The 17,831-nt window shown below is 44.7% G+C and overlaps 1 protein-coding gene across 5 annotated transcripts in view; it reads left to right on the top strand.

Moving 5' to 3' along the window:
• The first annotated feature begins 535 nt into the window (after positions 1-535).
• The window catches only part of LOC147023583 (eukaryotic translation initiation factor 4 gamma 3-like), a 34,158-nt gene continuing 16,862 nt past the window's right edge, over positions 536-17,831 (top strand). Inside the window, exons 1-8 of one of the 5 annotated variants that reach the window (XR_015060293.1) lie at positions 536-682; positions 3,916-4,066; positions 4,727-4,761; positions 5,028-5,216; positions 5,603-5,791; positions 5,999-6,142; positions 6,253-6,490; positions 7,072-7,204. Coding sequence is in view for 4 of the 5 variants with exons in the window: in XM_085889102.1 (XP_085745228.1) it covers positions 7,202-7,204; positions 7,315-7,512; positions 7,895-8,218; positions 8,341-8,439; positions 8,540-8,626 (711 nt within the window). In the remaining variant the exon portion in view is untranslated. The other 4 variants (XM_085889102.1, XM_085889104.1, XM_085889100.1 and 1 more) reach the window with 4 other exon arrangements.

The following is a 17,831-nucleotide window of genomic DNA, read 5'->3' on the forward strand; positions in this document are numbered from 1 at the left end:
TGTCGTCAAGACAACCAAATGAGACGATAGTTGGTTTGAAGGAGAAGAAACCCCGTTACACGTTCCTCATGAGAAAGCGATGTCACGTGTTCCTTCACATGTAATATTTTAATTGTTTTATTTTTTAAATTAATCTTGAAGTTTTTCCGTTCACGTCCGAAATTGTGACATTTAAACTCCCGATGCGTAATGACGTCATTCCGTTACTCCGCCATCCTTCGATGAACCTGCAACAATGTACGAAAGTGAATCCATTATCGATTCGACCTCACGGGGTCTGTACTCCGAGTAATCCACACAGAAATTGTAACGTCACCAAATGTAAACTTTATTATTCACGGAAATCCACCATTACAAAGGGGCGTGGCCTAATCAACGTGATCCCACAGAAACCTCCTCTGGTTCGCCGGTCCTTATATGGTGATCGAAGTTCGGCTGGTAATAAAATCATCACGTGGTTATCACCGAAACAGATTAATCATAGCAAATAAATAATATAGGGTAATTCCACGTAATAATGGACATGAAGCATAAAATTTGAAAATGTATTTTTCAAAAGGATTTCTGTTGGACGGTGTTTCGTTCGGTCTGAATTTTAATAATTTATGCGATATTTACTCCGTGGATGATGTCACGTGATTTGGCGGCCATCTTGAAAGAATTTCCTCAACGTCTTCCAACGGTAAGTCATTCTGTCTGTTCTCATTTTGTCGAAAATATGTCTATTTGATGAATATTTTAATCCGAAGTAGTATTCGCTGATGAATATTACTGATATAGGATCAGGCTGTAACTACTCATCAACATATTTGGTCCATTTCTCTCTGTGCCCAAAGATCAACATCAACGAGGCGTATACAAGCTGTGAGACAACCAAATGTTCGCTGATGTATGTAAGAGATTGTATAGATGTCATAAAATGCGACCGAGCATTGACTATCCAATATGTGATCACATGGGTTACGTCCGTTACAGTGAACTTTTCAAAATATTTTAACAAACAACAGACAGATCGTATCGTTGGAATATAGAAAGTATGCTACTCATGCTTACTTTGCTTTCCGTGAATGAAAGGTATCTATCTGTAATTCCAGCAATCTGTGTGTGTCTGTCTGTCTGTGTGTGTGTGTCCGTATGCGACCACCGTTTCTCGACGACCACCGGTCCGATCTCATTGAAACTTGCCAGGAATATTGCGGGGGCCCGCGGATGTACCTTTTTGAGGTTTGATGTCGATCGGACGAGCGGTTCCCAAGTTACGGCCATTTATCTGTCGGCCAATGACAAGACACGGTGCTATGACGTCACAACGTTTATTATTTTTATTTTTTTTACACGATTGACGTCACAATTCGTCTTCTTCGTTTGCTATGACATCACAATTGACGCTGGGAAAAATGTGCCTTTTCAAGGTTTGATATCGTTCTTCATCCGTTTCAGCTGTTTCGCAAGGTTTGAATTCATTGTTCAAATTATTAGTTAATCCCAAGGTTTGGGAGGGGGGCGAGAGAGAAGGGACGAGAGAGAGAGGGGGCGTCACAATTCGAGGGAGGGGGGTGAGAGTGGGGGCGAGAGAGGAGGGGTGAGACTAGGGGGGAGAGAGAGGGGGGGGGCGTCACAATTCTTCTTCTTCGTTTGATATGACGTCACAATTGACGCTGGCGACCTGAGTATGTTTCCCAAGTTGTGGCCATTTATGATACGTTTGGTCCGATCTAATTGAAATAATGCCCCAATCCAGTCGTCGTTTACGAGAGTGAAGGAACGAAGCTGCACCTACGGGCACGCACTAGCACTACAAATTTGTTGTTTCGCAGGATTTAAGAATTGTGCTATGGCCAGTTTTAGTTGTGCCCATTTCGATGTTACGTCCGTTACGCCTCTTAATTGTTGATTTTTGCTTTAGTAGTAGACTACACAGTGGGGTTTGTATCAATATCAGAAAGCCATTGAGACTAATTACGATATGTAATAAAGAAACTCTCTGTAATACGGCCAACCTTTTCAAAGTTTCAACATTAGTGATGCAATTTTTGTCTCAATGTTACGTCTGTTACGCTGGAATTACCCTAAACAGATCGGATGAAACAATAAATAATATAAATTCCCAACGAAAAACCATCAAGAACCACGTCCTGTGGATTAGGATTAGGACAACTCGAATCATTCCACAGAGACCGAGTTGCTTTACAAAGTGTGTTCATCAACAGGGGAGGGATAACAAATAATCAATACCAATACAATTACTACACAACTATTACCGATATACATTGTACAACACAAGGATGTCTGTCCTTCCTTCGTTGGTTCGCTGTTTACTGATTGGTTGTGTGAGGTTCGGTTCAATGTGATTTTCTCCCATCAAGGTTGAATAATGTATCGTATCGGTTTATTAGAAGCTGATGTTCGAAATCTGATTCCATAATTTAATTACTAAAACTCATGGCACAAATAATTCTGTCAAAATCTGGAGGGAAATCAAATTAAAATGAGGAAAAAGAGATTTCCTAATCACCCAATATAATTAAATAATACTCTCTGGGCTGGAGAAGTAGCTCAGAGATTTGGCTCAACGTGAATCCAGAGTGCAACACGATTAACTTTTTTAAATATGAAATATTCATAAGTCCATGAAATATTTATTAATTGATAGATTAACTGAAACCTTTCCCATCACGAGAAACGGGTACTCTTCTGAGTACACCATACGCCCAGGGTTTTGTGTGATCGGAAGATCCATTAATTGCTCACCTTAAGGCTTCAAACACACCAAGAAGACTGAAAATCATGTTGGTATGCTCAGTTGAGCACAGGACGTCACAAAGGTAAAGAAGGTGTGGCACAGCAGGGAACAAGTCCAGTCTCGCACTGAGGTCGGATCGCACGTGGGCAGGCATGACGGAGTCCAATTTGCCGACCGTGCACGGAGGAAAACGCAGAGCTCCATCACTGTGCACCAAGGCCCATCTCCTCCCGGCCCCCTTTTGTTCTCATCTTTATCCCTTTCGTACATGCCACACCCTGTGCCCTCACTCAGCGACACCCATCCATCCATCCATCGGGACCATACTCTTGACAGAGCATCCATCCATCCATCCATCCATCAGCACCATACTCTGTTTAGATATAATCAGTGCTGCCAAAGCAGTCTCCTGGGCTGGTGGCCACAATCCTGGATGGGTCACCACACTGACACAGGATACTCAAGTGGCTCAATCATCCCAGCAAGCTGGTGCCAAACTCAGAAGAATAACAAGCTGAATCAACCCCACCTGGTATTAATTCAACAGAGAAGTAGGATTTGATCTCAGGACCTGAGGATTCCAAACCTGCAACCTTAACCGTTAAGCCAACACCAGGCGTGCTGCACCCCAATGGTGCGTATTGGTCCTTTGGCCATTATTCAGGAGGAGTCCCTTTCCTGATTCTCTTGAGTCAGCCTCAAATGTTCGGGGAAAATGTTCGGGGCTCACCCATCCACCAAAACCTGTGCCACAATAAATGTGCCTTTGTGAGGCTGAATTCCCAATTATAGTACATTTATGACAGATTACAAAGGAAAGGGCATGAGTAAGGGATTGAAGGGAAAAGCGGTCTTAGACACACACACACACACACACACACACACACACACACACACACACACACACACACACACACACACACACACACACACACACACACACACACACACACACACACACACACACACACACACACTTTCACTCCCACAGTGAGGGAAGGCGACGGATTTCTACAAAACGTACGCATCATCCTATATCACAATTTATGGATTTTCACATTTCCAATCTGGCCTCCAAAGCCAGTCGCCGACTGAGCATGCTTCATCGTGCAAAGACGGTGCTTGCTTGGTGCAACTGAACTCCTGACCACAATCAAAACTTTCGTCCACAGCCTGATGGAGTACTGCTCTCCCCCCTGTGCTGGTACTGCTGCCTCTCACCTTTCTCAGCTTCACGCTGTGGAAACCAAGGCATTTAGGATCATTGGTATCTACCGCGATGAGGCTGAGATTTTGGGCCTCTCACTCTCTCACCACAGGCAGGTCTGTGATCTTTTTGTCCTCTGCAGTCTCCTCTCTGGTCTTGCCCCCCTGCTTTGTCTGCGATATGTCCCCACCATATTTCCGCAGGGCGCACAAGGTCCGTCAACAACCTCCTTCTGGTAAAACTACCAAAATCATGGATCACTGCTCACCTTCACGCTTTCATTCCTCCTTTTTTCCACCCATGGAATAAACTCCCACACTCTGATCAATCCCATTCTTCCCTCCAGGCCTTTAAAACAAGTTGTTCACCACCACTTCTTATCTTCCCCCATCCAAAACCTCAATCTTTTCTGCCACCGTTAATCCACCCCAAACCCACCTCCTTCAAATTCCCTGCTTTCCCTCCTCAAAGTCCCTGTCGTGTCCATCTGGTATGTCAAAATGTCTGCATGTCCCCATGTTTCCAGTGAGCTGGAACTCATTTTGCTGACCTTGCAAGCATGACAGGCTGAGTTGACCCACCTGGTGTTGTTGAAACACGTGGTGCTCAAACTCATGACCCGAAGATGTTAAACCAGCCACCTTCACCATTAAGCCAAGCGGAAAACTCAATGTTTTATATCCCATAACAATGTAACACTCATGGAACACTCTTTTTGTCTTTTCCAAAATCATACCTCGTCCTCTAACTGACAAACATTCTCTTTGCTTCTGCAGTTTTCAATGTGGAAGGAAATATGGACAGAAAAAAGGTAAGGAATGAGCGTCCATTGCTCGAGGAGTTTAAGGAAATGGAAGTCGTTGAGATGCAACAAGTGAAGGAAGAGGAGAATCAGAACAGAAGTAAAAAAAGCATTGGTAGCGAAACAAGATTAACACAACATTAGAGTTTGAATCCACTAATTTCCACTAATAATTATTATCTTTGCTCACATGTGTGCATTATGTGATGTTTCGTGGTGTTTCCTCATTACGCTATTTTTGTCTCTTCATGGGCGCAAATGTTTCTCCCGCACAGGTCGAGGCGCTTTCACAACGGTTGAATGTGAAGGATGACCCGTTCAACCAGCTTAACATGGAAAACCAGGCACTTTCGGAAGATCTCCGAAACGCTTCGAGCAAGTTGTCAGAAGTGCAACTTCAGCTCCAGAAACAGCAACAACAGCATGAGTTCAAGCAAGAGAAGGTCTTGAAGAGCTTCCAACAAGTAAGGAACCGTTATCAATGATGTGCGAGTATGGATGCCAAGTCGATGAACGCCATGTTCACCTCCATGTGTTCTGATGGGTTTCAACACCATGCAGGGGTCAAGCTGCTCTTAAACATTTACAAATGGAAGACTGTTGATTGGAATTTGTGAAATTCCACGTGAACTTTGCACCTTTAGCCAGAGTTGAACTCAGTTTAGACTTGAGAGGGAAACCTCCATCGGGTCTTGATATTTATTGATCAAGGATTAGAAGGAGTGGTCAATCCTAAGCTGTGTGGTGTTGAATTTTTTTTTCAAACCTCTCACTTTATTTATTTTTGGGTATTGTAAAACAGAAAACTGTAACTTCACTGTTTATGACACTGTTGATTTCTACTGGACAGGTCGAGTTGCTTTCACAAAGTTTTGGCGTAAAAGATGATCAACTCACTGAGATTACCGAGAACAACAACACACTGAAGGAAGATCGAAAAAACATCCTGAGCAAGTTCTCAGAAGTAGAACTTCAGCTTGAGAAGCAGCGACAACAGCATGAGGAAGAGCAGCAGAAGAACGTTGAGAGCTGCCAACAAGTAAGGAACCATTATTATCAATCATGAGGGACGAGAGATGCCAAGGAGTGAACATCATGTTCACCTACACATGTTCTGATGAGTTTATACACCTCGCAGGGGTCATGCTGCTCATGAGACATTTACAAATTGAAGACTGTTGTTGGAATCTTGAACCAAAAGCAGGAACTTTCCTGTCAATGACACTGTCATGTTTCTGCCACACAGGTCGAGCTGCTTTCTCAAGAGTTGCAAGTGAAGGACAATGAATACAATGAGATGACTTTCGGAACAGCTGCAGGAACAGGGAGAAAAGCAGGAACAACAGAATGAGGAACACCTAAACCAAGCAAGCAACCGTTATCTAACAATGTGGGACTTGCTCGATACTGTCTACGCTTTGAACACAAAATAACACAAACTTAAGAGTTGAAGATAATGTTTCACTTGATACGTGCTGATATGTATTAAATCACTTGCAGGTAACGCTGCTGAAGAAGGACTTGCAGGACAAGGAGAAGTGCTGGGAAGCAATGGTCGAGAAAAATAACAATTGCATCAAAGCAATATACGAACTGCACAGAAGGTTGCAGCAATTGGAGCAGGAACAACAGCAACCCCAGCACGAGCCACGTTCTCAGCTTCCTTCAACTCACGAGAAGAAACAGAGAACAGTTTTACCAAGAGAACCAGCGTTGGTGTCACCGACAGCAAAACAAGGTACAGCAGAACAATCACAAGAACCCAACAGAATTTATCGTCTTCCCAAAGATATTAAAAACAACCTCTCCAGTCAGAGCCATCAAACACTTGAAAACAACTCTGAACTGAACTTTGGAATTATTTTCCAATCTGGTTTTCCTTGAGAACACGATATTTTCTCATGAAGAACCTGTCCTTCGGTATGGCTTAATTCCCTCGAACATGGAGCATTTTAATATCGACTTACACTTGGAGTCACGACACGATAAACATTTACAAAGAGATAATTGGTGTCCACCCCCACCCTGAACTCTGGGGACTATTAATTTTATTTATCCACTAATTATTATACATGTGCATCCCAAGTACAACCAAAAGCTTTCAATTCATTCTGGCATGGATCATGAGAGCATAGACGTCAAACAAACACCCAAACAGAGAAACACAAGCACACGAACAATCACTTCTCAAATGATCAATTGTAAGATTCCTTTTGTTATCACTTTTAGACCTGGTGCGGAGCCCATGTCACAGTAATTATCAGTCTCATGTTTCTCTGCTGTTGTTTTATCTAAAGTATTATTTATTGTGTTCAACAGGGTCCTCGAGTTATTAATCACATGACGAGTGATTTCGAACTCAAAACTTCGACCAATGCCTGGAGACCCACCAAGAAGACAGACCTGACAGGTCGTGATCAAGCGAGTTTGGTGTGTTCGAGTTGAAAGAATGGTAATTTGTGTTGATTTAATGTTAGAATATACTTTTGTTTCTTCACTCATTTGTTATTTTAACTCCTCACTGATGACGCCTCTGTTTTTACTCTCATTTCCTTCCCCAAGGATGTAGTTCGACAATTTCGATCCTTGTTAAATAAAATAACACCAGAAAATTTTGACTGGCTCATAGACAAGATGGAGCTTATAAACATCGCGAAAGAAGACCATCTGAAGGACGTGGTGCAGCTTGTCCTGGATAAAGCAATATTGGAATCAAAATTTTCTGAGGTGTACGCAAACATGTGTCACCACCTTGCAAAGGTAAGTAACATCAACACCAACCACAACTTTTGAGGGGAAAAACACGACCAACAGACATCCTTTTCTGCAACATCTGAAAACATCACAATATCTGCTCTCCACTCCTCTCCCCCTCCCCCCCCCCCCACCCCAACTCCCATAATCAGACTGACACATACTGCCCTGACACTTTCATTTCCTTGGTGATGTTTCCTCCCAACTTGTTTACCCTCTCTCACCACTTAATTCGAAGCCTCACCACACTCCTTCCCTTCTTTAATACACTTTTAATTTTCTCAATTTATCTCCCTTCCCCCGACCCCTCTTTATAAAGTATTCAATAAATAAATACTCCTTTTCTTTAATAATATCCAGTTATCCACCATTCTTTACTTCTTCACAGATCGAAGTGAAGGAAACAGGCAGAACAGATAACATCCTCACCTTCCGCACACTCCTCATTCAAAGCTGTCAGAATGAGATGAAAAAGGGGATTGATGGGACTTCCAGGTTGGACGATGACAAGTCCAAAGACAAAGCTCGACGTCGTGCTGTGGGTAACGTCGTCTTCATCGGGGAACCTTTCAATGTAAAAGTATTGGATGAATCCCTGATCTCCACTGCAATTAAGGAATTGCTCGATGATGCGTGTGAACTGTCACTTGAGTGCTTCTGTCGTCTCCTTGTTGTCACTGGAAAGATCCTCGACTCCGCACAAGTCACAAAGGTGAGGAAACTTCAATTTTGAGTTTTCATAAACACCTTTACTCTTAAACTGCAGAATATTAATCATCCTTCTTACACATCTTCGTTTTGCTGACTGAGCACCATATTTTTGTATCTTCACAGATGAATGGGTATTTCACCTCTTTGGACGAGTTAATGAAGGAGCGGAAAATGTCATCACGGATTCGATTCATGGTGCAGGATCTGATTGATCTTCGCATGGTAAGTCATTCCTATCTTCCTCAGATGTGCCACTTCATAATTTATACCTGCCTCAAACCATCTGCACCTGTAATCGCATGTATACTCTTCCCTTTCTTAGCAAAACTGGATTCCACGGCAGGAGGTCGAGCGGCCTCAGCAACTTAAGAATATCCGTGAGGAAGCTTCTGTCGAGCAGGACCCATGAACATCACGTCACATCTCAGGTTACCATCTGCTGTTGTTTATGTCAGGATTCTCCAGATTATTTAAAATGATTATTCAACAAAATATTCCCCTTTGCAAACAATGTATGTGGATCATCAAATCATGTCAGGATTCTCCAGATTATTTAAAATGATTATTCTCCAAAATATTCCCCTTTGCAAACGATTTATGTGGATCATCAAATCATTATCATATCATGGATTTTACAAATTTGTTCACAACATCATCACAAATTACATATACTAGTACGGGCCCGTAGGGGAGTGCCAGTATGTGCAGCCCCCTCTCTCGCCCCCTCTCTCGCCCCCTCTCTCGCCCCCTCTCTCGCCCCCCTCTCTCGCCCCCTCTCTCGCCCCCTCTCTCGCCCCTCTCTCTCTCTCGCCCCCCTCTCTCTCTCTCGCCCCCTCTCTCTCTCTCGCCCCCTCTCTCTCTCTCGCCCCCTCTCTCTCTCTCGCCCCCCTTTCTCTCTCTCTCTCCCCCCTCTCTCTCTCTCGCCCCCTCTCTCTCTCTCGCCCCCCTCTCTCTCTCGCCCCCCTCTCTCTCTCTCTCGCCCCCTCTCTCTCTCTCTCTCGCCCCCCTCTCTCTCTCGCCCCCTCTCTCTCTCTCGCCCCCCTCTCTCTCTCTCTCGCCCCCCTCTCTCTCTCTCTCTCGCCCCCTCTCTCTCTCTCTCTCGCCCCCTCTCTCTCTCTCTCGCATCCCTCTCTCTCTCTCTCTCTCTCTCTCTCTCTCGCCCCCCTCTATCTCCCCTCTCTCTCCCACCCCTCTATCTCCCCTTCCTCTCTCCCCCTAGTCTCACCCCTCCTCTCTCACCCCCTAGTCTCGCCCTTCCTCTCTCTTGCCCCTCTCTCTCGCCCCCACTCTCATCCCCCCTCTCCCGTCCCCCTCTCTCGCAGATATTGGTCGACAGATAAATGGCCGTAACTTGGGAACCGCAATATCAAAACTCGAAAAGGCACATCCGTGGGTCCCCAGCAATATTCCTGGCAATTTTCAATCAGATCAGACGTCAATCATGCAATAAATAAATAAAAATAAACAAACATTACTTGTGACGTCATTCGTGACGTCATCGCACCGTGTCTTGTCATTGGTCGACAGATAAATGGCCATAACTTGGGAACCGCTTATCCGATTTTTTATCAAACCTTGAAAAGGCACATCCGCGGGTCCCCAGCAATATTCCTGTCAAGTTTCAATCAGATCGGACCGTCAATCGTGCAAAAATAAAAATAAATAAACATTAATTGTGACGTCATAGCACCTTGTCTTGTCATTGTTCGACAGATAAATGGCTGTAACTTGGGAACTGCTCGTCCGATTGTCATCAAACCTCAAAGGCACATCTGCGGGTCCCCGGCAATATTCCTGGCAAGTTTCAATCAGATCGGACCGGCGGTCATTGAGAAACGGCGGTCGCAGACAAAGAGACAGACAGACAGACACACACACAGATTGCTGGAATTATAGATAGATAATTGATCATCTTACTTCCTCATGGAACATATCATCCACATTTACATCCTGGAATTGTCCAAATTTACAGCAACACCATCACTTCTATCAAAGTAATATGTACCTGCATTTATCACAATAAAGTTTGTTACTTGCTTGTCATGAAAAGAATTTGTTTTGTCGAAATGCCCTGGGATACCCGATTGTTTGACCAATCAATGCAATGCTGTGAACCTCAATCTTACAACATCTCACTTGAGGGAGGCGTAATCCATATTCACTTGTTTCTTGTTCTGGCCATAATCAGCGGGCTTCCTATGTCCCCGACCTCCTCAAGTGAGATGGTATGTCCTTGATGAAGGCATCTCTGATGAATTCTCATCCATTCATCATCGATACCAATAAATGTGTGTGTGTCTCCTCCCTAACTCCGAAACCATAATACCTAGCAGCCTGGAGCATTGCATGCATACGAAGAAAACTCCAAGGAAGCTCAGCAGTGAAAATTGGTAGTTTGCGTTACATAAAACACCATTTTTGAAGATAATTGACGGCCTTATTTAATTATATCCATTGGGCGATCCTATGCCACTCGCTCTCTCGGTCTTTCGGCCTTTCCTGGGTAATCTCGCTGGGGTCTGAAGCCACCGTGTTTTTTGGCCTGCTCAACCAAGCCTTGACTTGAACAAGCCACAACGATTAATTGACAATAAAGTTTTGTTTTCACTTTCCTCACTCATAATATCGAATGCCTGTTCATCATTGCTATGAATCGCTGAATAAATCGCTTTTCTCAGTCCTACAATTTTCTACTTGGAGCTTGGAGTGATTTCATTCATTTAGTGATACGATTTTCCTTGTTCTACTCTCATGGACTAACTGAAGTATAATCATCAAAATATTGTTTCGGTTTTGAAGATCGAATATCATCTGGACTAAATAAGTGTCAAAATTTGTTGGAAATCTGATGATTTAAAGAAACCACCAGTCTTATAAGCCGATATAGTAATTTACTTTGAGCAAGCAAGGCTATGTTCCCTCGTTCTCCATACATACACAACAAACTGTAAAATTTCCAAACCATCAACTTATCTTTTTCAGCTGTTTGGAGAATTTTATTGGGTGAACAAAAAATTTAGGAACGTGCCAAAATTAACGAGCTTCATTGAGCTATATGATATAATGCAGTCACTGCAAGACCTTGTGGTCTGCCCCCTAAAGGGACTGCCTATCCCCGATTCCACCAGATCTGTGTCTATATTTTTGAAGGTCTTCGCGAGCTGCTCTGCAGAGAATCAAAGCAAATCTGGTAAAAATCGGACGTTTTGAAAAAAAGTTGCAACGTTTGCACGGACCCCTTAACTTATGTACCATGTGACACGTGCATATACGAGCAGGCAAAACAGCTGATTTATAGATTCGTTTTATTTCATCAACTGCTGCGTGTGCAATGAAGACCGGCTTAAAGTTAAAGGGATCCTTTATGGTGTGCAGCGACAGCCTGGCCAACCGTTCCTTATCAACCATTCAATTGGAGTGCAAAGCCACTTGCCGAGTGCCTATTGTCGATTGCCATACTGCACAATGTCAATCTGAGCGATTTGTTCACTCACTGCAGACGTTTTTGCCATGTCACATCACCCTGAGCGAGCGGTTCGTGCTCTGTCACCATAAGCGAGTGGTTCGTGGTCCACCTCCCTGAGCGAGTGGTTTGTGCTCCTTCACCCTGAGCGAGCGGTTCGTGCTCTGTCACCATAAGCGAGTGGTTCGTGGTCCACCTCCCTGAGCGAGTGGTTCGTGCTCCGTCACCCTGAGCAACTTGTTCATGCTTTGTTACGCTATTCAAGTGATTTGTGCTCTGTCACTCTGACTAACTTGTTAAATAACACCCGATTTCCGAATCGTTTGCCCTATTTGCATGTTTTCTAAATTACCATGTCAAATTGTTTTTTCCACCCATCACACACAGCTGTTTGTGAAGTATAATGTTTGTGAACATATCCCTGAAACGTCTTTATAAATGCAACATTGCTTCTCGGCGAAAGCTACTCAAAGTTTCTGGGTTGTATACAGTAAGTACTGTTGTCTTTTGTTGTTTTTTTGCATACATTGTCAAGGCTCGTGTGCGAGCGAACACACAATGCAGAGCAACGGGGGCAGGAGACGAGGGGTGAAGGAAGGACAAAACAGTGAGGAACAGAGACATTAGATCTGTGGAAGGGAGAGGGATGGTACTCTCTGCTCTAACTGCAGTACACCGAGGGATGGACTTGGATGAACGCAATGCACGAATTCCCCTGTACGTAGGACGAGAATCACTTGATCACAGGTGATGCTCTACCCTCTCACAGATTCCTCACACATAGGCCTCCTTGTCCACCATTATCGCACATCCAGTTTATGACGGTGTCATTCTCCCAGATTTAAGCTGCAATTTCAGAGTTGCTGCAACAAGCCTGTGGTCGGTATTGAGGAACTGAGCACTCCGGTAGACACTGCAGTTCTGGATCATCCTGCAGCGACCATCAACAAGCACATGATCAGTCAATTTTGCCACACCGTCAGCGTTGGAATACCAAGTCCAGGGATGAGCTTGTGGGCACTGACATCATTAACCAGCCACCCAAAGTCCACAACTTCTTGCAAAGACAAGGAACTTAGTGCGATTCTGGTTCATAGTTCCAGACCGATGGGGACCAACACACGTCTCATAACTATCCCTATCAGTTTCTCGTCGATGCATTGAAATACCCCAAGACTAGAAGAGCATCTCACCTGGGGTATTGATCAACCACAGACTTGACCACAGATCAACCACAGAGAGACATGGCATAGAATGCGTCCTTCATGGTGAGATCATTTGCCTCAATTTGAGCAGAAACAGAGACCAGGGAAACGACACCCAAGGAGTGACGAATCCTTAGTGTCATAAAACACTCGTTGACCGGTGTTACCTCAATTATCATTGGAATCCGCTTATTAGACACAGCTACAGCAACTCCTTGGGCATGGTAACCATCAGAGCAACCAGACCAGTCGTTGGTGCAACCACCCGCCATGATCTCACCACTATCCAGTCTCTGAACTTCAGAGAGTGCTGCAATACCGATGTCCAATCGCTTGAGCTCAGATGATAACAGACAGGTGATCATCCTCTCTTTGGGATAGGACATTCCAGGCAGCCACCCGAAGGGACCGCTTCAGGTTAACCGCGGAGTGAAGTGTTTTACGGTGGCCAGAGGGCAAATCCTGCCACCAACCTCCTCAAAGAAAAGTAACCCAACTGTAGGAGGACGTCTGCAGACACTGTTGGGCACCAGATATGGATGGCCGTTGGCTCACAAGGAGCTTCTCCACCCTTTGACAGGTTTTTGTTTTTAATCCTGCTGGGCGTCCATATCATACACCCTCCTCACTAGAAACCCTGGTGAGGGGGACGGTTTAGTCGCCGACAATCCGACCATGAAACAGGTTAGTACAGGTTTACATGGTCCCTGTAGTAAGTCACAGATCTAATTTGGCTTGACCTGACAAATATGGTGCTCGGCTGGTGATAAGGACAAATGTGTCCAAGAGCCGCGTCCTAAAGGTTTTGGCTTCACCAGAAGGAGAAGAAGAAGAAGAAGAAGAAGAACGCGGAGCTCTCTTCGAGCCCTACAGCGTTTGCTCCGCAATGCGGCTAAAAAGCGAAGACGAAGAAGACGTACATTTGGCGATTTAACGATCTTCCTCTTCAGACATTATCGATCTATTCCAGTGTCTTTATCAGCCTTGTGAGTTATGAAAACACTCGAACAAGAATAAAAGCGAATTTGTGAAGTCTTATGAATGTATTCGATCGCAGACTTTGCAAAGTATAATTTGTACACATTTACCTCAGAAGTGTAGATCGATGCAATCTCGAATTTACCGCCAGAAGAGTTGGATCGCACCAAGTCCTTCTCAAGACTGCACGTCTTTGAATACCTCAGGGGTTCAGGGTTCAGTGTGGGGGGGGGAGGGGAAGACCCCAATCCTCCATATGTTACTGTGGATGGCACAGCGCTTCTCCCGGTGGGACGGGGTGTGACAAGTCGCACCATAATACACCAGTTATGGGAGAATTCGTAATTCTGTGGGAGTTAACCCGTCCGTAAGGAGTACTTCTTCACGAGTACTTCTTCTCGTATCTATAATTCCAGCAGTGTGTGTGTGTGTGTGTGTGTGTGTGTGTGTGTGTGTGTGTGTGTGTCTGTGTGTCTGTGTGTCTGTGTGTCTGTGTGTCTGTGTGTGTGTGTGTGTGTGTGTGTCTGTGTGTCTGTGTGTCTGTGTGTCTGTGTGTCTGTGTGTCTGTGTGTCTGTGTGTCTGTGTGTCTGTGTGTCTGTGTGTCTGTATGTATGTGTGACACCGCTGTTTCTCGACAACCACTGGTCCGGTCTAATTGAAACTTGCCAGGTATATTGCTGGGGACCTGAGGATTTCCCTTTTCAAGGTTTTATATTGATCGGACAAGAGCTTCCCAAGTTATGGCCATTTATTTACCAACCAATGACAGGACACGTTGCTGCGTGGGCGTGGCCGATGGGGGAAGGGAACCTCAGCCGCGTTTCCCATTACGGGTTACAACGTACAGACTTCCGGATAGTGATGACTTCATGTATTCTGATAATTTCTTGATTTCTTATGCGCATTTATAGATAAACACAATGCCCCAATCCAGTCGTTTACGAGAGCGAAGGAACGGCCTGTGTGGTTTAAAAAAAAAAAAAATTTTTTTTTTTTGTTTTGTTTTTTTTTTTTCTTTTTTTCTCTTCTCTTCTCTTTAAGCCTGGTGTTGGCTTAGTGGTTAGGGTGGCGGCTTGGGATCCAAGGGTCCTGAGTTCAAGCCCCGTTTGCTGCTGAATTAACACCAGGGGGTTGACTCAGCCTGTCATCCTTCCAAGGTCGGCGAAATGAGTGCCAGTGTACTGGTCCCGGTGTATGCCCCAGTTAGAATAGGTGTACCATATCCCTGTGTGTCGTAAAAGGCGACCAGGGTTGGCGTCAGGAAGGGCATCCGGCCATAAAACTGCCTCAAGAAAAAGCCAAACCCCTGCACAGCAGGGAAAAATGGCTGTAAAAACGGTCATTTTTTATCTCTTCTCTTCTCTTTGTGTTTTTCCTTGCGATGACATTGCGAAAAGGCAAAATACGTTGGCGCTAATTGAATAATTGGCCATTAAAACTAAATTGCGAATAATCGTAACTGCGATATGCGAACTTCCGGGCCACGCATGTACGGGCACGCGAGAGCGAAGGAACGGCCTGTTTGGTTGTTGTTTCTGGCTCGCGGTTTGAATTTTTTTGGGGTTTTTTTTTGCTGCATGTATGGCCACGCACGTACTGACACGTACTAGTAGTTTCAATAACGAACCCGAGAAGACCGCGCAAACACATTCCCATCCGCAAACTCAAATCTAATTTGTGGTAGTGGGTGATTCTGTTCGCGCTATCCCCTAAACTTTAAACTAAAAGCAGGTAAGTACATTACGTCTTTATATACACTTCATTGTTGTTTTTTTTTGTTACACATGTATGTATTTGTCTGCTAATTAGTCCCTCCACTCTCCATGCAATTGAACCCATGACTCTTCCTCGACTTCGGATTTACCATCCACGGTAACTGTTCCCTTCAGATGCTCAAACCCATTTCCCCGTCTGATCTTCCCCTCAAACTTGATGTGCATCGCGAAGCAGAAAAAAGAAATGCATATCACCTCAGTCTTCTCCAGCCTCCATCCACTCTCCAAGTACTTCCTGCATCTCGCGCCCACTCTCAAACATGTAAAATCGTTAATTTGAATGTAATTGTTGAAAGACTGTTCAGTTCATTCGCAATGACGTTTTGGCGCGACTGATGTTCAGAACACGTGGTTGCAAGTTTGCACGCGACGTGTAAATTACCTCAGACACACGGAGATTTTCACGTCTGTCTGTTTGTGAAAATGATATCTCAAAAATTTATGGACAGGTTACGACAAAACTTGGGGGTTGAGTTACCCTCTAGCGCGGTGTTTCTCAACCTTTTTTTTTCCCACGCCCCACTTTGATTTTCAAAAAAAATCATACGCCCCACCATGATTGGAGACACTACAGTATATACTACATATGTATTCAAAAGGTTTTATTAAAACTTTATTGCAAATTGTATTCAATTGCGACTCACTTCAATGGGAGCTTGCCCTTGACGCTAGCTGCAGATTTGTTTGATTTGAGGAATCTACACCTCACTCTCCGAAAACATGGACCATCTTCTATCTTCTCATCCAAACTCTCTCTTCCTCTTATGTGGCGACTTCAATTGTCATCACGCCAGTTGGCTAGGTGTGGGTACCTCTCTCACCTGCCATGGGACATCAGCAAAAGCTTTCTGTGACTCATTGGGACTGACTCAATCGGTCAACTTCCCGACCCGGATCTCAACCAATGGTACTCCATCTCTTCTGGATCTGATTTTGTCAAATTTCCCTGACAATATCTGCTGCTCTTCCTTCGCTCCAATTGGTTCTTCTGACCACGTCCTTGTTAAAGTGGACATCTCTCTGGCTGTTATCAGAGAACCACCTCACCGCCGTCGAGTCTGGCATTTCACTCAAGCCGACTGGCAGGGTCTCCGAGCAGCCATCAAACTTACAGACTGGTCTCCTATCACTACTTTCTCAAACATCAACTCATCCTGGGAATTCTTTCAAAGAAACTTGCTCTCCCTCATGCACAGATTTATCCCCTCTCGTGTTCAGTTGTCTTACCCTTCCTCCCGCCCTTGGTTTACTGAAGCTTGTGGCGAGGCAGTTGTCCTGAAACAACTTGCCTTTGCCTCATGGAAAGCAAACCCAACTGAGGGCAATCTCAGTTCTTTCCACAAAGCTCGGAACAAGTGTGTAGCTACCCTCAGGAGAGCCAGAAAACAACATCTTTCTCATCTCAAGTCTGAACTCTCAAACCTCTCTCCCTCCTCAAAATCCTGGTGGCGTTTAATCAAATCTGTTTCTGGTGTATGTTCCCCCTCCATCCCCTCCCTTACCTCAAATGGCCGCACTGCTGATTCCACACGTGATAAAGCTGAATGTCTAAACTCGGTGTTTGCAGCTAAATCTTGTGTCCCAAACCCATCACTATCTCTACCCACTTTACCCAGTCGCACCCAACTGTCCCTGGACTCTGTATCCTTTTCTCCTGACAAGGTGGAGAGCTTGCTTTCAAACCTCGAGTCAGATTCTGCAACCGGTCCAGACGGCACCAGCCCACGTGTCCTCAAAGCCTGCTCTTCTGCTCTTGCTCACCCTCTCTCTGTTCTATTCACCCTCTCATTTTCCCAAGGTCATCTGCCATCTGCTTGGAAATCTGCTAACATCACTGCCCTGCATAAAAAAGGTGCAAAAACAGATCCCTGTAACTATAGACCAATCAGCCTTCTCCCAATCATCAGCAAGGTTATGGAATCCATCATCGCTTCAGACATGAAATCCTTCCTCTTCTCCAATGGCTTGATTTCCAATCATCAATTTGGTTTTCAGACCAGGTCACTCTACCCTAGATATGCTGCTACTGCTCTCCCATCAATGGATGGAGGTCCTCAATGCCAGACAGGAAATCCGAGCCGTATCCCTGGACATATCACGTGCATTTGACACAGTCTGGCACCCTGCCCTACTCACCAAACTCTCTTCCCATGGTATTCAAGGCCATCTCCACTCATGGCTCGCAGACTTCC

This window comes from Eptatretus burgeri, chromosome 7 (assembly GCF_056783735.1).
Source record: "Eptatretus burgeri isolate ZD-2024b chromosome 7, Ebu_testis_v1, whole genome shotgun sequence".
Classification (NCBI taxonomy): domain Eukaryota; kingdom Metazoa; phylum Chordata; class Myxini; order Myxiniformes; family Myxinidae; genus Eptatretus; species Eptatretus burgeri.